This window comes from Oreochromis aureus, linkage group 17, assembly GCF_013358895.1.
Source record: "Oreochromis aureus strain Israel breed Guangdong linkage group 17, ZZ_aureus, whole genome shotgun sequence".
In the NCBI taxonomy this organism is placed as follows: domain Eukaryota; kingdom Metazoa; phylum Chordata; class Actinopteri; order Cichliformes; family Cichlidae; genus Oreochromis; species Oreochromis aureus.
This window is the reverse complement of record NC_052958.1, coordinates 17,526,452-17,549,008: the sequence shown is the minus strand read 5'-3', so window position 1 is coordinate 17,549,008 and position 22,557 is coordinate 17,526,452. Positions and strand designations below refer to the sequence as shown.

General features: G+C 43.5%; 2 protein-coding genes across 4 annotated transcripts in view; one reads left to right on the top strand and one right to left on the bottom strand.

The window, feature by feature from the left end:
• fgd6 (FYVE, RhoGEF and PH domain containing 6) overlaps positions 1–6,731 on the bottom strand; it is a 29,895-nt gene extending 23,164 nt beyond the window's left edge. Inside the window, exons 1-2 of the mRNA XM_031746369.2 lie at positions 6,489–6,731; positions 2,749–4,810 (exon numbers count right to left, since the gene is read on the bottom strand). Of these exons, the coding sequence (XP_031602229.1) occupies positions 2,749–4,810; positions 6,489–6,498 (2,072 nt within the window). The 5' untranslated portion in view covers positions 6,499–6,731. The remainder of the gene's footprint in view (positions 1–2,748; positions 4,811–6,488) is intronic.
• Positions 6,732–7,072: 341 nt separating this feature from the next.
• On the top strand, positions 7,073–21,137 carry vezt (vezatin, adherens junctions transmembrane protein). Of its 3 annotated transcripts, none has more exons than XM_031746324.2 (12): positions 7,073–7,289; positions 8,285–8,422; positions 13,105–13,188; positions 13,305–13,489; positions 14,393–14,677; positions 15,952–16,098; positions 16,501–16,648; positions 17,145–17,512; positions 17,657–17,850; positions 18,115–18,221; positions 18,386–18,593; positions 18,844–21,137. In XM_031746324.2, exons 1-12 carry the CDS (start codon positions 7,254–7,256, stop codon positions 19,401–19,403), a joined length of 2,460 nt encoding a protein of 819 aa, XP_031602184.1. In that variant the 5' UTR covers positions 7,073–7,253; the 3' UTR covers positions 19,404–21,137. The 3 variants fall into 3 exon arrangements, with proteins under 3 accessions (XP_031602184.1, XP_031602183.1, XP_039457163.1); XM_031746323.2 differs by having other exon boundaries at positions 15,940–16,098; XM_039601229.1 differs by lacking the exon at positions 7,073–7,289 and adding an exon at positions 7,378–7,686 and having other exon boundaries at positions 15,940–16,098.
• The last annotated feature ends 1,420 nt before the right edge of the window (positions 21,138–22,557 follow it).

Sequence of the window (22,557 nt, the reverse complement as noted above, 5' to 3'; positions counted from 1 at the left end):
ATTCTTGTCTTCTAAAGTCATTAAAGATGCTTACTGTACAAACATTCCACTGTGGAAAAAGAACAATTCAAATAAATAACTAAAAGCCCAAATTACCATGACATTTACACCCATGCTGAGTGCATGTAAAGTTTTGTCCAGAACTGCAAACTTGCTTAAAGGCATTTTGTCACAATTTATTCACTAGTTGTTAATCTTCCCACAATAAATCATGTCCCATATTTGTCTACCTTTTTCATTTTTTATACCTCTTATTACATAAATACTTCTCTTTAAAACATCTCTTATGTGGCTCTTTTTGCAAACTCTGCTTTTCCACGAGTGTGAAATTACTTACCATGTACTCAGGATGAGAACAAACTCACTACAGTTTTTTCTCCCAGGCAAGCAAAGGAGAAAAATGGAGTGATGAGGTTAAGAAGAGGCTAAACATGGTGCGAGGGCGGGCAGGCAGAGGAGGAGAAAGGAGGCTGGTGGTTGCTAGAGGTTTATTTTCCCTGTTCTAGAGAGCTGTGTGGCGTTTCTGCGATTCTCAGACATTTCCTGCTCTGGCCACTGAAAATAACCCACAGGAAAACAGGCTGACCTGCTGCACATCAATGCTCTATTCAAATTCAATGTCTGGCTGCCTCAAAGGTTGACTTTCACATGCTCTTGAACACAAACCGCTCGTTTCACCTGTCCAACCTGCTGCACACTGGCGGTTCATGCAATGAAGCCGTGACTCACCTGGTATTACAGGACAGTAATAAGAGCTCGGCCTACATCAATTTGCAGGTCCTTTTTTCCCATATGGACAAAGAAAAGCATTCTATTGTTCCTGGTATAAAGATGCCCTTCTTATCTCACACTATAAAACATCTTTTCTCTGCAGTATCACTTCAGAAAGATGATGAAAGAGAGGAAAAAAGAGCTAACAGACAAAAAGAGGATTAAAAAATAATTTTAATCAATAGAGATAAATACTTAGGACTTTCTGCTTTGTGATTGTGAACCTAATAATTTCACAGTTAATCAAAAACTAATAAGAAATGGTAGTCTGAGACCACATACTTCTGCGTGTGGTGGGACTGCACAGGGCTAACGCGTTGACGCCGTAGAGCCCCACGCACGGGGCGATCCGTGTTAACTCACTAAAGGAGATTTGCCGCGTTAATGCGGTTATGGCGTTAATGTCATTTTAACGAGATTAAAGCTGACAGCACTGATATTTTCCAATTAAATATTGATATCCCATCAATAATGTACATTTTATCATATATAACCGTGTAACCATTTTTTGTATGCTTTTGTACAATTACAACTAATTTTTTTTCCAAACATGATAAGACTTGATAAAGTTTTTATAAAGCTGTAAATACATTTAGAAATTTTTTAGGTTCATGACCTAAAACATGTGGGCATGTCCTTGGGGAGGTCCCGAGAGGGGTTAACCCACCTGGTAATTACCTACGTCATTATTCGTCATGTAAGTCAGGGTGTATGTGAGGGTATTTTAGCACATTTTCTCTACATATCTTATTATAATGACAGTGTATGCATGTATACATCTATGTATCTATGTACGCTATCTCCTCCTTAACGGTTGAGCTAGTCTGAATGAAACTTTTCACAAGCATCATCACACACACAGCGATTATTAGCATCTCTACGGTTTAAAAAAAAAGATTTATATTAAATCCCAGTTCTTCTGATTTTCCTCTATGTTATGTTAATTTCACTATCCTAGTACGAATGAGATGTTATGTTCTCTGGTTGCATTTTCACATGTCATGTATGTAACTTCACCAAAATCTGTATCCACAACATGATTTTTGTACAAGTCACCGCTAAATACAGGATGAAGAATTAGGAGTAAAGAAATGTCACAGACATAAAGCTTAACAGAGCTGCTACATTTTATGGAAAATTCTGTTTTGTGGGCGTTGTTAATCATTCCTGTATTGAGTAAAAATACATATAGATAGTTTTTAAAAATATAAACAAAATATTATGATGGCAGCAGTCTGAGTTGAAATATGTCAAAGTTCTGCCGTCAGCCTGCAGGTAAATTTTAATTAACAGCCAAGATATGAATCCAGGAGGACACAGTTTGTATTACAATTGGGACCTTACATTACTGACCAAAGAAATCAATGCATGTACTGATTTCATTGGTTAATAATTTAAGATAACTTAACCCTAACCCTATATGTATGTATATATCATTCAGTTATTAATCATTTATAAACAACCATGTTTTTGTCATCTGAATATATACAGCGAAGATATTAGGAATAACAAGATAAATTAGTATCTTTTCTTCCTCCATGTTTTAGGATCAAAACCAGCCCTCCTGAGGGCTAGAAGAGCTAAACTGCTGAGGATGAACCTACTATAATCCTTCTAAAATAAATCCCCCTAATGACCAGAATCAGAAATAAACGATCATGAGGCTCACTTGGTAGAGTGTGTACTGAGTCCGAGTCCTCTGCAGTGGCTTGGGTTCGATCCCTAAAAGCCAGTCAACCAGGAAAATCTGACTCTTGAGATTAAAAATCTCTTTTGAAATAGCATGCAGACTGAGATTGGCAGCAGTGATCGACTATCAACAAAATCAGTATGCAAGAGATAAAGACTTAAACAGAAAAACAACTGTGTCACCACCTTGACTCCTTCTCCCTCCACCTTCCTGACTCTCTCTTAAACTGCTTCTATCAACTGGAACTTAAAATAGCTGAGAAAAAATTGATGAATAAAGCAGCGTACCTCTCATACTCATGTTCATGACATCTGTGGTATGGATCCTGCACCTCGTAGATGTCTGCATCAGCGGCATCTGGGTCATGAGGCCAGCCCAGCCTGGCACTGTGAAACGGCAGATTCATGTACTCCGGGATTTCCTCATAGAGCGGGACGTTCTCATACTCTGCCGAGCCTTCTATTCCTTCTCCGCAAATATCAGCCTCCCCTATGCAGCTACTGGGCCTCTCCAGGCTCCTCTTCCCCCGGTTTGACTCGACGCTGGTGCAGTCCAGGGACTGCCCTCCCTTGGCAAGCAGCTTTGGCAGCATCTTCACTGACAGCCGGAGTTCCAGCAGCTTCCGGAAAGAGAGGCTCCTCTTTGGAGAGTTGGCCCGGGTTGCCAGGTCAGCTGCAGAGAAAGACTGCGCCCTCTGCTTGCCCCCCAGCACCGGGGCTCGGCTCTTAGGCGGCACGCTGCTCCTGGTGGGTATCTGTCGGCTGAAGAAGGTCACGCAGGGTCGCGTGAAGCGCCAGCTTGTTTTCTCCTGAGGAGGAGCGGGCAGCTCCCTCATTGGGGTGTTAGCATGTGGAGGTGCAGGAGGGCAGATGGAAGGCGGAGGAGGTGCGGGTAGGCTGTATCTCTGCGGTTTTCTTGGTGGCGCCCTCGGCGACTGTTCCTCCTCGGCGGAGGAAGCTTTCCTGTCATTCGCCAGAGGAGGGTGACAGCTGAGTTTGATCTGTTTAGGGAGGCTATGACTGATGGGGTACCGCTCAAAGTCGCCGTACCCGTCCTCCTCATCTTCCTCTGCCCGGCGCGCCTCGCCCTCTTTACTGTGGCTCACAGAGTCAGGCTGTGAGAGCAGGTCTAAGGAGTGGGAGTTGTTTTTGTTAAGATTGGGGTTCATGCGGACTGACCTGTGGAGATGAGGTGACAGAGAGGTTTGCCGAGGAGGCGGGACAGGCGCGTCAGCCTCATCGTCTCCTAAACCTGAGTCTTTTGGGGGTGAACCGTCATCACATGGGTCCGGTTTGAGCTCCTCGCTCTCTGTACTGAGAGACAGAGCAGCTAGTTTCCCCTCAGCTTCCTTCATCTCAGTCCTTTGTTTCTCCTCCTCCACAAACTGCTCCTGAGCACCACCCTCCAGACCATCCTGCCTCACCAAGGCCGGCTTTTTAAGTTTACGAGGCTGAGGGACTGGGAGAGGCTTGCTAGGAGCAGCGGGGACCTGCAGATCAGGGTGTGACCGGGTAGGAGACACTCTGCTGACAGTGTTGCTCCTTTCAGAGTGCTCTGTAGGCGATTCAAGAGGAACGATGCTTGAGAAGACAATGATGCCACCTATGACATCACAGGCTGACTTCAAGTGTGTGTTTTGGGCTTCCGTCGATACTTTAGAGACATCAGGCTCAGCAGCAGGGCTTTCCTGATTTTTTAAAGTTACTTCCTGCTCCTCAGTCCTCTGTACCTCCTTGCTTACCGGTCCCCTATCAAGGTGTTTCTGTCTCTGAGGTTTACCCCTGGGCTTTTTGCTAATCTGCACACTTTCACCCTTATCTTCAGGTATTCCCTCCTCTTGATTTTCTCCACCCTTTCGTGGCTTTGACCCCACAAAGCCCTTTTTGGAAACGCCATTCTCTAACACCTCTTTGTGTGAATGTCCCCCAGCCTCAGATGTGCTCCCATTTTCCAGGGGCTGACACTGTGTACAGTCCCGGAGCCCACAGGAGCAGGTGGGAATGATGTAATCCGATTCACGTCTGCTAGCCTCGGATAATATCCCGTTTTTGGAGTTGAGAAGATTGAGGCCATCATCTAAAGTCTCCTGCTGTTCCTGAGATGGGATAAGCAGTTCAGCAGGCTTGGGTGGCGGTGGGGGTGAAACCTGGGGAGAAGAGGCAGCGGAGGATTTTGGGATGCATGGTTTGGGGGCAACAGCCGGTTTTGCCCTCTTCAGAGTGGAAGGGGAGGGCTGGGAGACCGCCAAAGGCTGAGAAATGAGTCCCGGTTTGGGAGCGACGGGCGGGGGTGAAGGTTTGGTAGTGACGGGGAGTTTAGGTTTGGGAGCTAATGGAGGCTTCTTTACACCTGTGTGTTAGAAAGAGAGGGAGTGTCAGACACAAAAGCCATGCCTCCTCTAATGTAAGCACAGGCAGCTGCAAGATCAGGTCACAAGGTCACTGACAGGGCGAAGATAGGAAATGAGTAATTTTCATCTATTTTGTACCATCTTCCCCTTTATAACAAAGTATTTACTTATGAGTGTGAACTGACGTATCAAAAGTTTGAATGTGGCAGCAAATCTAGATTATTTGATTCATACATGCTTAATTTCTGACACATTTGGTATGGCTGGACAAGATTTCTTATCATAGTTTGCATTTTCTGATAATTTTTAAAATATTTTATTTATTTCTCTATCAGTTCAGTTTATATTTCTGTTTGAAAATGTTCAGTGTTGTTGTTTAATGTTGTATCAGTCCACTATAATAACCTTGGCTTTTACTGTATTATCTCTTCTTAGTCCAATTTGTCCTTAAATAAGTCACAGCTGATTCTTATTTGTCGATAGACCTGTGTACTCAAGAGCATTTCCTACTCTTCTTCCTGACAGTTTGTATTCCTGAAAAAACAAATCCTTGCGTAGCATTCCTAATTCTATTAGGAAATAATCTGATTAAATAAAGGTTAAAAAAGAAAAAAAGAGTATATTCATTAATTATTTTTTTTAAACCCTCTGAATTAGGATTGTAGGCTATATTTTCCGCTCTGTTGGTTCAAACTGTTGGCTGGCCGACACCACGAGAAGTCGAGTCATCGAGCGGATGTTTCGGAAAAGGCCAACGATCAAAAACCGCTCTCCGGTTGCAGCTGAGAGCCTGGCTCCAACCAAATTCCCTTCAAAAAACATCGCAAAACATTAATTCGCTGTGACTGCAACCACTAATAACTAGTAATAAATAGTGATTGATTTTTTTTCTGATCAGCGAGAACCACCCTTCAATTCGGCGCACACTTCATGTTAGTAAACGTAAACTTTGCGAAGTGCTTCACCCAAACTTAAGAAAAACCCCACGATGGATGGCGGTGTTGGTGAGGAGAGTGTGGATACGCAACTTTTAATCTTATTGTTTCTTGGTGTTTTATCTATGAGCCGAATCTGTCAGCGTATGCAACAACAGCATGTAAAGTCATAAACTACACTTTGGAAGACACACAACCATATTTATAAAGGAAGCAACTTTGAATTCGCATGTTTTAAAACGGAATGTGTAAGACAACGCCAGGCATCTTTATTAAAACGTTTAAAAATCATAACCCCCTAATGAAATGAAAAGACTTTCATCCAGAGACATGTTTGCTGCTTTTCGTGAGAGGTTTGGGCTGCAGCTTGATATTAAGTCCGACATGTTTCAGGAACAGCAGGACAGATGTTTTGAGACAAAGGATTTAACCCCCTCCAGCTGCAACAGAGATTTAGATAACAAAAAGAAACTGCTGTTTTTCACTGAGTTTTTACAAAGCACTCAAACTGAGGTCGGAACAGTTCACTTTTATGTCTTTTTGGAAGCTGTTATTAAGAAAAACTGTAATTAACTCTGGCTGGATAAAAATAGAGTGGTGCTACCGACTGCTACAGCGTGGAAATTGACCATTCCTTTCTGAAAAAGTATCACGAATAAACTAAAGGACATTACATTTACTTTTATTGCCACAAAAAGCGCTTGCAAAGCAGATTTTTTTACAGCTCCCCCACGACACAAACCTGTGCTCATGACTCCCGACTTGCTCCTCTCTCCATGAGTAAATTTACTTTCAATGGAATTGCGAGAAAATCTGCGTTTTTTCCTCCTTCGACATTATTGTCAGCGTGAAATCCGCTCCGTGGGTAAAACATGCAGATCCATCTCTGTGGTTCCTTATCTCGCCAGCGGATGCGCGGATAAAGTCTTAACGCCTGCTACTTTTCCCATTTTTCCAAGTTTTCAGCCACGGTGCTTTTCCTTCAACTGCGTAAATCCAAAATTGGACATAACAAACAACAGATTTCCGGTTCTAGTTTACAAAATACATTACATTTCAAAAAAGACGTATAGAAAATTAAATTGTGAAGTAAAGCGTATATGTTAGCACATTGTCTTCAAACATACGAGTTCATTAAAATATATCGCAATTACAGTTGTTTTGCTGAAAATCTTAGCACTCTGAAGTGTTAAAACCATGAAGAATTTTATTTTGAAGATAACTTCCGTTTATTGCGCGCTAATTTTCGAAAACGTCACTCTCCTGTGCCCCCTTGCATTAACGGATGGGAAACCACACTACCTCTCGTGACCACCTGAGGCGCTCCACAGCGAATCGAGCCGAACGTTCGTTTTCGGCGTTTGGAAGACACAGGGGCATTATGGAAGTTGTAGGCGAGCTTTAGCAACCGGCTAACAACTAACTTCTCAGCCGCTGCTCCTACCCTGATTACTGTTGCCTACAACTTCAGAATGCTAAACGGGCTGTGTGTTGATGGCGGAGAGCAATGACTGAGGAGTTTGACGAAGATGTGGTGTTTGAGGTACGTATTACCACCGCTGTTTGTTAGCAAAACTTGCAAACGATGCTTTGTCATACCGCTTGAGTTCTGGGCTAAATATAGGAGCTATGAGCCCAGTTCATTAGCTAGCCGAGCTAGGTATCAGTCCTGTCGTTTGCCCCGTTGCCATGTACTGCCAATCCTAAGCATTTCCACATATTTGGCTGGCTGCTTAACCGTGTTCCTGCCAAGGAGCTTTGGTGGTCATGAGAAGGGGCTGAGCCGGGCTAGTTGTGCGCATTGTTTGTTGGTGTTTCATCACTACTAAGAGGTGGGGTGGGGATGACCACATCCAATGCGTCGGTTCTGAAAAATGACACAGACACCTCTACATCCAGGATGATGACAACATGAGCTGCGACTTCGTGTGACCATGCATGTGAGTGGCAGTTAATATTTGTTTAACCGTCTGCCCAGGCTGGTGCTATATGCGTTTTTATGTTGGCTTATCAGAGCTGCAGCTGGGCAGCAGAGGAGCAGCTGGGGAGGAGAACTGGGTCAGACATCGTTTGGGCAAATTTTAGCAGGGGGATATTTTTCTGCTTACTGCATGGCTGATTTGCTTCTGAGCTTTCTTAAAGCAGGCAGCGATACCTCTGTTTATACCTCTCTGACAGGACAGGATTATAACATGACAACTTGTGCTTAGACTCGAGGAGAGAAGAACTAGGTGCCTGCTGACATCTGTGTGAGTGTGAGATGATTTCCAGATTCACATCCTCCCAGAGTAGAGAAGTAAGGTGCATGGGAGAGAGGGTGGAGACTCAGCTGAAGGAAAGTCTCTGCCTTTCCCTCGTCTTTTTATTCACGGCAAGACAAACTGGGGCAAAAATCGGGATGAGTGTCAGCTCACCCTGAATCCAGCTGATTAATCTAATCATCACATTTCCTCTCCTTCTCCCAGTCTTCATCCGTCCGGCTCTGTTTTATGCAATTTCCCCCCTCCTTAACCGGTCTCTTTCTTTCTCTCTTTGCAGAACTCTCCTCTTTTCCAGTATCTGCAGGATCTAGGGCACACAGACTTTGAGGCATGTCCGACGGCATCACAGGAGGAGGAATATGGCGAGCAAGAGGGAGACCTCACCTCTCCCGGTGAAGACCCACAGAAAACCTCAGTGAGTTCCCCACATCCTCTCCCAGAAACACCAGACTACCAACCACTTGATCTAAATCAAACCTCTAACACGTTGCTCCCAAGTGACACACAAACCAGACACAGACATGATCTTAAAATACAATAAAAGGCTTTGCAGATAGAACTTGTTATCAAAACACTATCCATGAGTGACAAAGAACATAAAAGCAGTTATTCATTCTTCAAAAAGGGTGGGAAAAAACCACAGGGATCTTTGAAGCAATGTGTTTGTTAGCTGAAGAACATAATTAGTTTGTTTAAAATGTATAAAAAACAGTTTTGCGTCATTCCTCTGTGGAAAAAATCTTACAAAGTCAGAGTAAAATCCAATGTTAAGTTAGTTTTAAAATAGGATATTGGAGTTTAGGAATAATTCTTAATTTCTGTTTTGTTGATTATTTACCTGGTTGATTGGTCTATAAAATGTCTGAAAATGAAATAAATGCACAAATTAACAGTAGTCTGTGCTTTTGTAATCTCACTTCTGGCCATTTGTTAAACAAAAATGTGTTACATGGTTGAGTGAATGGAACACAGATTCAGCTTAAAATAAATTTTTACTGCTTGACATCCACCATCTCTGCTCCGACCTTACAGTCAGTTAATCTTTATTGCACACTCATGATCCATAGAAGGAAAATACATTACATAAAACACAAGAAATTACATATATATTAAATATATTACAGAAATTATTAACAAAAATAATATTTCTTGTTTTATTTTTGGATCATTTCATTTATTCATTGGTCTGTAAAGTGTCTGAAAATAGTGAAAAATGAGAAAAAGTTAAGATCTTTAAGGTATTAAAAGTCCAAAAAAGGTTAATTTTTTTTTATTAGATATAAACTGTTCAGATGGTGGAACCTTTCCTTTTATTTGCCTCTAATTAATGAAAAAATAGCAATAGCAATAAGATTTAACAATATCCTTATTAACATTAATAACAATGGACCCGAAAAAGAAAGAAAACTGAGAAAAATCTGTTTGCCCTTTCAGAACATATTACGAGCCAAACACTGCAGCATGCTTTACGTGGATCAGTTTCTGACACCAGCTCTCTGTTAGAGCTCAGATAGGCTGCACATTAAGTTTTAGGTCACATAAAACCTCTTATTCATTGCCAAATAAGCCCTCATCAGGTTAGGTTGTTGCTCTAACCATGCTTTCTGCAGCCCTGACCATGCAGCATGTGTGCACGTTTGTGCAGTCAGACAGAAAGTAATTGATCTGGATATTGACTCCTCGCATATATTGACATGCAGTCGTCCACAGACGGCGGCTGCGTGAGTTGTGTTTATATGTTTCACTTTGGTCAGACATTGAGAGCAGGCCTTCCTGCACACAGATTCAGGTATATTTTTCTCTCCCTGCTGCTGCTCTGATTCTCAGAAGAGAACGCCTGAATGCGATTACTGACACGCTGCTTTCTGCCTGACGTAATTCCTGCCTCTGTGAGCGTCCGTTTACAGCCTGTGTGTGTGCGCTGATGCTCACATGTGTGCTACGGGCTTTTTTTTTCTGCAATTAAAAGATTTAAACTCCTGAATTTTTAACGGTGCTTTCATCATGCTAACCGTAAATGCCTGCGGTTTGGAGCAGCCTGTGATTCAGTCTGAGGATGGGAAGCTCAGGACAACATAACTCAGCCTCCCCTCCTCCTGAAATGGGAAATGGTGTTCAGGAACTTTCCGTATGTGTCATGCTTCCTCCCTGCAGTGCACTGTTGTTCTAAGGAGTTAAGGAGGATGAGGGACTCAGATCAGGCAGGAAAGCTTTTTGGTTGTTCCTCCGTGATCCGTTTCCTGGAGTCCAGATAAAGCTGGAGCTGAAGCAAAAACGATTCGACCACATAGACAGATCTCATTACAGTAAAATCCTGACCCTGACACGGGGTAAATGCACAGCATGTTTAAAGATTCTGAAAAATAAGCTGTTTGTTTATTCTGTTTTTGAGGTGGCATTATTCCCGAAGTTACACTACTGATGAATGAATAATGCTTCCCTCTCATGTACTTCTTTATTGTGCTTCCTTACTTTAATTATAGGTCCAAATACAACCATAGTTCCAAAAAAAGTTGGGTGTTGTAAAATCCCATAAAGCCTTATTTTATTCACAGTAGAACATAGATTGCATAATGTTTAAACTGAAAAAATTGACCATTTTAGGAAAAATAATTTAAAATTTTGATGACAGCGACATGTCTCAAAATGTTGAGATGGAAGCAACAAAAGGCTGGAAAAGGAAATTGTACTAAAAAGAAACAGCTTGAGGAACATATTGCAAATAATTCAGTTCATTGGCAACAGGTCAGTGACATGACTGGGAATGAGAAAGAGCATCTAAGTAAGGCAGAGTTTCTTATTAAAGAAGTTCACCAAGTTCCAGTCTGTTTCATGGAAGACCTTTCATATTTCAGCAAGACAATGCTGAGCCACGTACTGCAGCTGTTACAACATCATGACGTCAGAGTGCTGAACTAGTCTGCCTGTAATCCAGATCTTCTGGAGCATCGTGAAGGGAAAAATACCCAGAAGAAGACCCAGGATTGTTGAGTAGCTAGAATCCTCTATCAGACAAGAACAGGACATTTCTCTCCCGAAAGCCCAGCAGATGTTTAGTTCCCAGATGTTTACAGACTGTTTTTAAAAGAAGAGGGAATGCTGCACAGTGGTAAACACAGCTCTGTCCCAACTTCTTAGAGACATTTTCACAGTTTAAACTGTTGATCTATTTCTGTGTTGCCAGAGTTGTTATAATTTTGCATTTTCAAATGAGCTTTTCTTTCAGTTTCATTTTGAGGCTTGCTTTGAGTTTACCTTCAGTTAGTTTGGTCATTTCAGTTTTGTTTTTATATTGTTGAAAATCTTTAATTTTAGTTTTGCTTTTACTATATTCAGAATTTGTTTTGTGTTTTTAATCACTGTTATATGGAGGCTGTTTGTCTGGAGGATATTTAAGAAGTTGAGGATGGTTATTGCAAACACAGCACGTTTGGAGGCAGCTGACTCACAGCCACGGAGACAGTCAACAGTGCATTTATGCTTCTGTGTTAAATCTGAACCACAGGTACATCATAGCTGCAAACCCTGCACTGTAACCTGAGAACTACACGTTGCTGTTAATGCAGAAGCCACAGGTATTTCAGGTGTTTATTATACTTTCCACACCTGTGAGACGACTAGTGATGAGCACCAATAAGACTGAAGCTGCAGTGAAAGTACAGGCATGGTTATATTGATAGTAAGAATCAGAGTGAACGGAGTTGTGGTCCACACTGGCAGTGCATACAGTCTGGGTTAGACTGTATGCACTATGACTGTATGGGTCAGACTCACTCTCTGATCAGTAATCAATATGACCGCGGCCTTTAGACTAATAACACTTTGGCTTGTCTTTTTTCATCCCCAGAGAAAAAGGGTCAGAGTGGCCTGGCTGCCCATGTCGGATCAATAACCCCCTGCTTCTGCTGTAAACTGGAGCACATGCACACTTCAGATGATGTTATCACGCTACCCTCCAGGCTAGCCTCCTTTTTTTTTTTTGTACCATTAGCAGAACAAGAACCAAAGCCTCCAGGCCGCAAACATCTTTCAAAATGAGTCCTATTCTTTTAACAAAGCGTTTCACTGATACCACTAAGCAACACTAAGCAGATTAGTGAAAAGAAAATCCTATTCATGACTAGTACACGGGTTGGATTTGGTTTTTAGACTTTTAGCCGCGCATGAAAAAATACGTTACAACATACCAAAAAGCCAGAGGCTCGTCGTCTCAGTTTATCGTATATCTTACTGTGCTAGGAATCCAGACTCCTAGGAAGCGAGAAATAAAACAGAAGTGTGTCTGCATTGTGTCGAATGAAGGGCGTACAAACTTTTCATATTTCTGGAATCAAAGGAGCCCGTCCTTTTCCTATGTCCAGCCTGCATTTTGAAAGGATAAAAGGTAGTCTTGTTGAGGCAGAAAGTGTAAACACGAAACTAGAAATTCAGCAAAGTGAAGCGGTTGTGTGGCTTTTGTGCCCTGGTGCTGCTATAAAAGACTCGTGGGTGTTTCACAAACACACATTGCACTTATTGTGGTTGCCTGAAAGGCTTTGTCTCCTGGGATACCTTTTTTTTTTTTTTTTGGGATTTTTATTTTTATTTTTTCTATCATCAGTGTGTTTGCACACTCGTTCTAGGACTCGAAGCAAACCAAAACAGTCTGAAGACATGTGGGTGCAGAGCAGTGATCCAGCAGGTCAATGGTTTCCAGTGCATCTGAGTCACTGAACTGAATGACACACTTAAATTTGAAATTTTTGAAGGGAAGTATTTGGATCGGAGAGTAGAGAATGGTTCTTTATCATTTATTGAAGGTTTTCTTGTGTTTTTTAAATTAACATAGCCTTTTTTCATTATGATAACTGTGTACTTTGTTGGCCTGATTGAGGTTTTCTCAATCAGGCCAGGCTGTTGTATGTCTTTTTGTTTGTTTTGTGTTAAAAATGTAATAAATATGTTGGTAAATAAAAAGGCATACAGGTGATACATAGTGGAATATTTCACTCATTCACTATTCTTTTATTTACTACAGGCGGGATAAAATAATGCATCAAGCTGGAAGGGATTCCTGATCTAAATGATCCAAACTTTTCCCTTGTGTGTAATCTGCAGGGCTTGTGGAGACTGGCTGAGGCCTTATGGAGATGGAGCCCGTTTCACCAGGCGGCAGCATCTCGCAAGCTGGACCAGAAGCTGGTAGGTGCAGGAAGACTGGCACTGAAACCAGCGCCTACAGTTCGTGTTTTTGGTGGGGGGTTTTTTGTTTTGTTTTTTTTAAAATAAACTTTTCTTTTTTTTTTTGCCCTCTGCAGGACTGCATGTTCGGCCAGTACTCGGTCAGGTGCATTCTGGACCAGGACGTGCTGCTGCAGGAGGACGTGGAGCTGATCGAGCTCTTAGACCCAAGTCTGCTAACCCTCGGCTCCTCGCCCTCTGGCTCGCCTCGCAGGGCGAACACCTTGCCTAGACCGAGCCTCATCGCCAAGCCCTCCCTATGGTACGCCACTTTGAAACAGACACAAGAATATACAGTATGAGGGCGAAATAACAGGAACAGAAACTAAAATGTCCAAAATTATAGAGTCGAACCCCCTTTCACAAATATTGAATTACATTTCTTTTGCATCCAAGGTATTTGATATCTTCCACAAAACTAAATGTCAAATTTTTGACCAAAATTCTTATCATATGAAACTTGGTTAGCTATTCTGTAGGCTTTCATTGGCACAGAAGCCCCACCTTCAATCCTTCAGTTTACAAGGGGCAGCCAATCATAAGAAAACTGGCTTAAATAGCAGGTGGCCTTTAAGGGGAGTGTTGTTTCAAGTGGTCGATGTAGTGAGGGGTGGGACTAAAGTTTGACAGAAAATAAATAAAGATTATTGTCTTTATGAAGTTGGTTGCATTTAAAGTCTCTATTATTAAGTTTTACAGGTGAAAAGTCTTATTCTGTCAATAAGGCTCTTACAATTCAAAATTCTTTTGGCTAAAATTGATGTTTCATAAAGCTTTTAAGTGAAAAGGTCTCTCTGAGGTCAAGAATAAACCTCTGTGTTCATTATTTTTAATGATTCATGAAAATTCAGCATCTAAGTGGGAGTTTTACATCAAAGAGCTTCGAAAAGAGGAACTTTTGACAATGTTTGATAAATGCTGATGCTGGAGAAAATCCAGTGCAGATATAAATTGCATCACACACAGGAGGATGTGGTGCATGATCGTTATAGCTTTAATTAATGTGACTCCAGAACCACAGAAGACATTATACAGCTGTTTACTCCCACGTACTCCCCAACTCTAATAATCTAACACTAACATGTAAAATTGTTGCCCTTTCATCCGGGCTCAGTACATATAAATGTTGACAGGGTCATGATTCCTCCCTATGCTCGTCTCTCAGGGACATGGCCGGGCTGGTCGGCCTGGCCTCAGTGCTGCTGGGGCTCTGCTCCGTGTCTGGGGGCCTGTGGTCGCTGGCTGCAGCTCCGTGGGGCTTAGCCCTGCTGGGCTGGGTGGGACTGAGGATGGTCACGTTGTGGAGACAGGGCCGTATGCAGAGAGCCGTCCACACCAGGGCCACCCAGCTCCAGACTCTGGTTCACAACGGCAAGACCCTGACGGGGCTGTCCCGAAAAGCCCTGCGTCTGGTGCAGGAGACTGAAGTCATCTCCAGAGGTTTCACCCTGTAAGTGTGCTTGTTTTACATCCACCCACACATCAACTGATCAGTGTAGTTACGGCGGGCATTTACAGAATGTTGTGTCCCATATTTACTGTTTATGCTAAACTAATTCTGTGTCCTAACCATTAGTTACCCTCTGTGTTTATCTTGGTTAATCGTTGATTTTTAGCCTACTATGGTCTCTGTCTGTCTGTAGGGATGATGCACTGTATGTCACAGTCAATAAACAAGGGGAAAACAATCAGCATCACGATATAAAACAAAATGCCTTTTGCCAAAAATTCATAGTTCACTGTGTCTGGTGGTTATTTAGCTGCTAGAAGCTAATGTTCATAGATATAAGCACTCTTTTGATATAAAAGGGCATCTTTGTGTATATATATCTATGGCTCATTTGACAAATGTGCTCACAGGCTACATGCAAATATGGTAACATTACTCACAGCTTTTCGAACAGTCTACATTTTACTGTAACACAAGTTGTAAACTATCAGCGCCCTGACATTTGGTTGACTTATCAGTGATGCTTCCTTCTGATAGCGCCTCCTTCAGGTCTTTTATTCTGAAAGGCTCAGTTTTTCTGCTTGGAAGTTGAAAGAACAGTGTGGAGCTCCTGGTAGTGCATCCCATCACACACAGTAATTTCAGAGGATTAAAAGGGCACACCTACATGCATAGCCTTGAATTGTTTTCCCCTCTGATGTCTCTGTGTACTCCTCTGTGTCCACATTTTACTCGAATCAGTGATGATGAGCCTTTTCTGTTTTTTTTTAACCCCTAAGTGACCAAGTGGAGTCATTTTTGAATCCATCCATATAAGTGATATGTTTATCAAATTGTTGTTTCCCTGAAGTTGTCCGTCTGCTTCTAGATCTTTGTTTAAAATATGTAAAATATTCTAATTTTTATTTTCTAATCACTATATTGTAGTGTTTTGCACCAGGACTAACAGACCTGCAGAAGTCCTCTTCCGCCTCCACCTTTTTTACACAAAAGCTGCTGGAGGATGGATTTGGTTACCTTTGGACAGCTATTTACATGCTGCTAGCTTGGGTTAATATTAAAGTATTGATTCGTTTAAGTAAAGATTGCGCGTTGAGTTACGTAGCTGTTCCTGTCACACCTGCTTGTTTCTGACACTCCAGCGTTTCTAACCCGTCTCAGTGTCTTTGTCTCGTCTTCTGTGATGTGGTGTTCAGTGTTGTGTGTTGCCCCCCTGCCTCTTTGGGACGTCTCCACAGTTGTATCACATTTCACTTGTCAAGTTTGCTCGACAGGGTGAGTGCGGCCAGCTCCTTTAGCAGGGCGGGGCCGGGGGCGGGGCCACGTGGCCAGCAGCTCATCGGACTGAGGAAGGCCTTGTACCGGGCGCTGCGTTCAGGCTTCAGGGCGTCGCGTAGGGCCACCTGTCACATGCTGAAGGCATATCCTTTACCTGAGATAACTGGGAGTGGATGCTGTTGTCAGTGAATTCTTTATTTTCATGTTCTTCAAGCTTTTAGGAGCTTGAATTTGGACAGTTTCTTCTCTTCTTTCTCCGGTTTTCAGTATTTCAATGTCCTTTACTGCACTCATAATTGAGTTTATCATTTTCATCAAAGCGTGGTCACATATCTGAGGGAAATGTGATTGTCTTTGACGGTCGAGGCTTTGATGGTGTGGGTGGAAATCCCAAAGCTTCCTTTGATGACAGTCAAGGCTACTGCTTTAAACGATTCAAAAAGATCCGCACGGATGTATATAAAAGGAGAAATTTATAAACTTCTATGTATTTATGCAAAAGAAACTTTCCACACTTCTATCACTTGTCCTTAACACCCATCAACGTTCCCTCTGAACTCTGAGATCGATAATGTGACCAACTACGTGTCCGCGGTGCCTCTGAAGGAGCTGGGGCTCGGCCTGGGTATCGAACACCTGGGAGACGAGCAGGCCCAGGAGCTTACGGACGACTATAGCCTGCCTGCCTTGAAGGTAAAGCCTGAGGGTCAAAGGCAGTAAATCAAATTCTCATTGCATTTGCAACTTTGGCTTCCACTCATTATTAAAACACAAAAATCAGGAAAAGCACAGTTTTTTTCCCTAAAGACATCTGTTTCTTTTTCTAAAGTTTAAAAATCTTTGATTTTTGATAACATCTCTGCTCCCCCTGTTAAATAATCCCGATTTCAGTTAACCAAAACAGTTGTTATTATGAATTTTGCCATATACTTTCTGTTTCCTGTTTATTTTCGGACACTTTTTCGGACACTTTTAGCCAAATCGCTTACTTTCTTCGACCTTCTAGAGCTCGATAAATAACTAGGATGCAAGAAAGTCTATTCATGCTCTGACCTCAGTTTGGCTTCTGAATTTCAAAAGCCTGAAGCAGTGCTGAAGAAAGAGAGGAAAGAGTAGAGCTGGTTATATTGAAGCATGAACGCCTGAAAGAAGCTATTTATCTCAGCTTCGTTGGCTTGTCTTCTTGCAGATGCTGTTCCAGCTGTGGGTCGGTCAAAGCTCCGAATGTTTCCGTCGGCTGGCCCTTCTCCTCTCTCCGAGCCGAGTAGAGGAGTCTGAGGAAGTCAGACCTACAGAAGACGCCTCCTCTCCTCTTCCTCCTCCTCCTCCTCCGCTCTACCGGGCCATCTCCGCCGTGACCGAGCCCCTCCATCACGCTCTGGCGAGCTGTCTCGGCGAAGTGCAGCGCAGCTTCGACTTTCACAGACACTTTGAGACCCAGCCGAGGACCACGGGCTGCGACAGGACAGGGCGAGCCAGGGAGAAATGCCGAGAGCTCAACACCCTCCACACCTCCATCCGAAGCCTGCAGCTGCACCTGAAGGCGCTGCTCAGCGAGTGAGAAAACCTTGAATAACCTCGTTCTAAATAAAAGGAGACCGTGTACCATTCAGAGATAGAAGGTCACCATAGCAACAAAGCTGAACATATAGAAGAAAGTTGTGTATAAAGATCCTCCTTCTTTGTCTTTGTCATCATCAGGATGATCATCCTGGAGGACGACCTGGAGAAGCTAATGGTGTCCAAGGAGCTGACGGAGTTGACACTGGAGGGCTACCAGGACTTGAGCGACCGGCTCCACCAGCTGCAGCCACACATGCAGGCTAGCACTGGCTGCTGGGAGGACACCATCAGTCAGGTGGAGCGCATGCTGAGACGAGCCAACGCCTGTACAGGTGAGGCGGGTCAAACGCATAGGTTCAGGTTCGAACTGTGAGGGCATCACAGTGACTTCCACGTAATCAGCTCAGTGGTTTCACGTAACTTCAGGCCTATTTTTATGCCTCGTTCCTTTACCATGACTCAAGACTGTTGCCGGTCATGAAGGAAGTTGCTTAAACACATTGTAGGACAAGAAACAGACCAGAGCACAGCTGTCTGCACAGTGACCAAACTGTTGCTTTCCCACAGTAATGTTAGTCTGAAATCTCTCTGTGCAGCCAGTGCTGAGGGTCTGGAGCAGTGCAGTCCTCCTCCACCTGAGGTTCCCGATCCTCCTCCATCCTACCCCCTGATCCTGGACAGAAACCCGGTGCCGGAGGAGCTGGTAAGATCAGCTGTCCACTGTTTAACATTAAATCTGAAGCTATTTTTAGCATGATTGTTGAGTAGTGTAAAGACAGGACAGGAAACCACGTGTATAACTCGTGCCCCTTCCCCTGATGAGTTATTGCCCTGCTGTCGGCCTCTCCCACTCTTTTATTCAACTAGGAGTGGGAGGCCTACGTGTCTGACTCGGACTCTGATGGCGAAGGCAGAGGGTCATGGTCTGACATGTTGTCACCGGAGGAGCGGGAGCGGCAGCGGCGGGAGAGGGAGGAGTCCCGTCGCGTCCTGTCTGAGCTGAAAGCTGTCCTGGGCTTCCGTGCGTCAGAGGGGGAGAGGATGAAGAGGAAGCAGCTGCTCTTCAGCGACCAAGGTCTGCGCTGGACGCCTGAAAAACGTGTCTACTGATCATCAGGATGACAGTTCATAAAATCTGCGTGTACATTTTTAAATGCATGCAGGCAAAACAAATTATTATTACTTAAATTTGGAGTTAATGCTCCCTAATAATGTTATGTTACAGCTGGCAGCACAGCCTAATAAATAATTATTATTCCTACAAGTTTCCCCACCAGCAGGTCTGACTGACTTCTTCCACGTCTACCTTTCTTTCTTTCTCGCAGCCGCCTTGGGGCCTTCGGTTCACACAGAGGGTTCAGATGCTTCCACACAGCCGTCAGACAATCCGACATCTGTGGGCACAGGAGAACCTGCCATCGATGGAGGAAACCACCTATCAGAGCGCTCTGCAGGAAATGAAGGGAAGGAGCAGGAAGGAAGACATGATGGGGTGAGGCCTAACCCCTCCACCGACCCCGTGACAGAGTTCAGCTGCGGTGTGGAGCAATCGGAGATGGGAGGAACGTCTGTCTGCAGCAGAGGAGGAGGAGGAGCATCAGAGCTGCACCAGTATGATGGTGTCCTGGAGGAGGGGGAGGGGCAGAACGGCCTGGACTGCTTCCTGAAGCCTAAAGTCCCCGCCGTCTCTGTGATGGACAGACTGACGGAGATCCACGGCTCTGAGGCGCTCAGCTTCAGCTCCGCCCTCGCCGCTCAGGTGGCTACTCGCTCGCACTCCCTCATCAGCATGGAGGAGCAGACGTTCGGAGACGATGAAGACGAGGAGGAGGAAGAGGGGGACGTCGAAGAGGGCAGAGACAGACAAAACCCAGAGAAGGACTAGACATGAAACCGCTTTAACCGAGCACTAAGCAGAGACAGTGTTTATGTCGGTGTTACATTGCAGAAAATCCAGCCCACGACACTCTCTGTCACTCATCCGTCCACATTACTGTACATTACTGTACATTACCCACAATTCTTACTGCTCTGTTTGCTGTTAAAACTCAGGTACCAGAACCACTAAAACAACATGAAGACCTTACAGTGTTGAGGTTGGGAGACCCGGTGTCATCCACACTCTGAAACGTGATCACAGTCGCTCTGTAGATGTGGAAGAAACTTCTGATTGTATGAGAAGAAAAACGGTTTTAGTTGCACATTTTTTAACTTTAAATCAGAACTGCACGGTGTGTTCAGGCAGAAAACCCCCCACAGTCATCTGATTTTATTCATTTATAATAATAACACGAAAAATGTTATAAAATTGGATAAAATTTGAAAAAATGGATTCATAATATAAAGAATAACAGGCGACCTGCAGGCTGAAAGGCTGCAGACAGCTTCCTTTAGTTCTCTTCCTCCTTTCCTGTCTCCTCTCACTTGTTCTCATCCAATAAAGATTCAGAACTCCCTAAAAATTGCAAAGTCTGGACCCAAATACAGGACGCTGGAGACAGATAAGTATCTAAAAACACTGGGAGGCATAACAACAGCTGAACACAGTTAACAGACGAAGGAATCACTTTAGTTCAAACTAAAAGTGGACTCTGTTTCATTTCTATGTTCTCAGGGTTTCCTACGGAAGATTGTTCTCGCAACTGAAAAAAAATAAATACATTTTGCCATTAGTCGACTTAAAAATGTAAACGTCTGAGATAATAACCATTTTTTTCAGTGGCATACAAAAGCTTCCACAGATTTTAAACCAAACTCTGAACATAACCTGATCCAGCATAAGTTGCGATGGTGATTCAACCAGGTAAAAAGAGGCCTTCAGCCTGCTCTGTAGTAAACCCTTCTGGGCCTGAGACACAAACAGAAAGACGAAACTGAGAGAGGAGCAGATAAGGAAACACTGGGGGAACTATACTCACAAGTAGTAAACTCAAACCAGGAATTCAACACTAACACCAACTTAAATAAAACAAAAAAGTACTGCAGGCTCTACACGCTCAGCCAGTTTACAAACATGAATCCAAATGTTTTTAATACACATCAGGAAATCAGAGCCTTAATGTTTCAGGGAGTAAAATACACACAGTGAAATCTGTCCAGGAGTGATTTTCTGTCTGAACACACACACACACCGTGGAGCTGAAGGTCGAATCAGCTGATTTTTTTACGGATCCGTGTGTGAGACAGCTCTGCGGGAAAAGGAAGTGAAGCTATTTTTACAATCAGCGCTTTTATTTTTGTCCTCGTGGGGGCTTCTGCGCCCCTGATGGGACTCGGAGGAGGTGACATGTTGCTGAACGTGCGTCCACAATCCTGTTTCCAGTGACGTTTTCTGAACTGCTCACAGTTCCATCCCCTTTCTCTGCGTCGGTGTTTACAGGGCCACGCTCAGCGGAAGGGTCGGGCTCAAACGTGTGAGTTTTATGATCTGCTGTGAGTTTACGTTTGCCTCTACGGGTACGGTATTAAAAGAAACAAAGGTGTATTTCTCTCATGTGTCTGACAGCCCTGATGCTGGCCCCGCCTCCACCTCCACCCCCCTCTCCTGTCACCGTGTCTGCCTTGTCCTCCTGATCCCCCTCCTGCATTTTTCAGTGTGAAATAAAAAACCATCCTGAAAGTCTGTCCTCACGCTCGTGTGTCACAGCGGGGTTAAGGAACAGGTTGGGTCGGTTATTTGATCTGTTTCGTGTGGGATTTTGTTTTTGCCTGACCTACAACAGCTGCAGCTGCTGCTGCACCTCTTTTGAGTGCCTCCTGGCTTTGGAGGCAAACACGTAGATCTGCAGTGGGCAGAGGTAGCTGCTAAAGTTACTTTTAGTTAACTAAACTAAAACTAAACCTGAACTCTTTCCTCTGTGAACACCAAATAGAGCGGTTTTGGTCCTATTTCAGGCCTGGCTGTGCATTAAGAAGTCATTGAGGGGTATCTCTGCCTTTCTAATGGTCATCAAATTTCACCTTTAATGATGTATACTGAGATGTTAAAACACGGGAGGTCTTCATGGTGGAAAGAGTTAATGTAGGTGTGAGGAAGTCTAATGAAGGCACTTCACAAAAAAAAAGAAAAAAAATAGACATATGCTCAAAGAGATCTTAAAAACAGCCTGAATCAGTTATAATTGTTCATCTTGTATCTGTTCAGCTGACCTTAATAGTGCCGGATTGGACCTCTTTTTGCCTTCTGAACTACATTAATTCTACATGGCACAGGATCAATAAGGTCCCAGTAACATTTCTCAGAGATAGCTTCCAGTAGAGCATCCTAAAGGTGCTGTGTTGGACTGTGGAGGGCATTTGAGTTCAGAGTACATCAGAAGATATGCACACTGTGGTCGTTAAGGGATGGCAACAGTCAAAGAATATACACAGGGGGGCTGTGGAGTTTAAACGATACTCAGTTGGTACTAAGGGGGTAAAAGTGTGCATGTCCTGCACACAAGTAGCAGCAACCTGAACTATTGGTACAAGGAAGGATGGATCCATGCTTTCATGATTTTTACATTAAATTCTAACCCAGCAGAAGTCAAGACTCATCAGACCAGGCAACATTTTTTCCATCTCCTGTGGTCTGTTAGCCTATGTTAACTTAACCTATGTTAGTCTCAGTTAACATAGGCTGTTGTTCTTAGCTGACAGGATGCCACCTCAATCATCCAGGTAAGTAAATCCCAAAAAGTTGATTCTGTTCATATGGCCGTACCGTTTTCAGTGGGAGAAACGTTTCAGTCCAGACTGAAGAAGTCCCTTGGATGAGTGACAAAACGTTTCTCCCACTAAAAACGCTATGTCCAGATTAACAGAATCAATTTTCTGGGATTAGCTGACAGGAGCAGCAGCCGGTATGCTCTTCTGCTGCTGTAGCCCATTTGCTTCAAGATTTGATGTACTGCGCGCTCAGAGATGCTCTTCCTCATAACTGGGTTATAAAGTGGTTATTTGAGTTACTGTTGCCTCCCTGTCAGCTCAAAAACTGTCCAGCACCAACAACCAAGTGACATTCATAGTGAGTAAAATCTGATGCTCAGTTTGAACTTCAG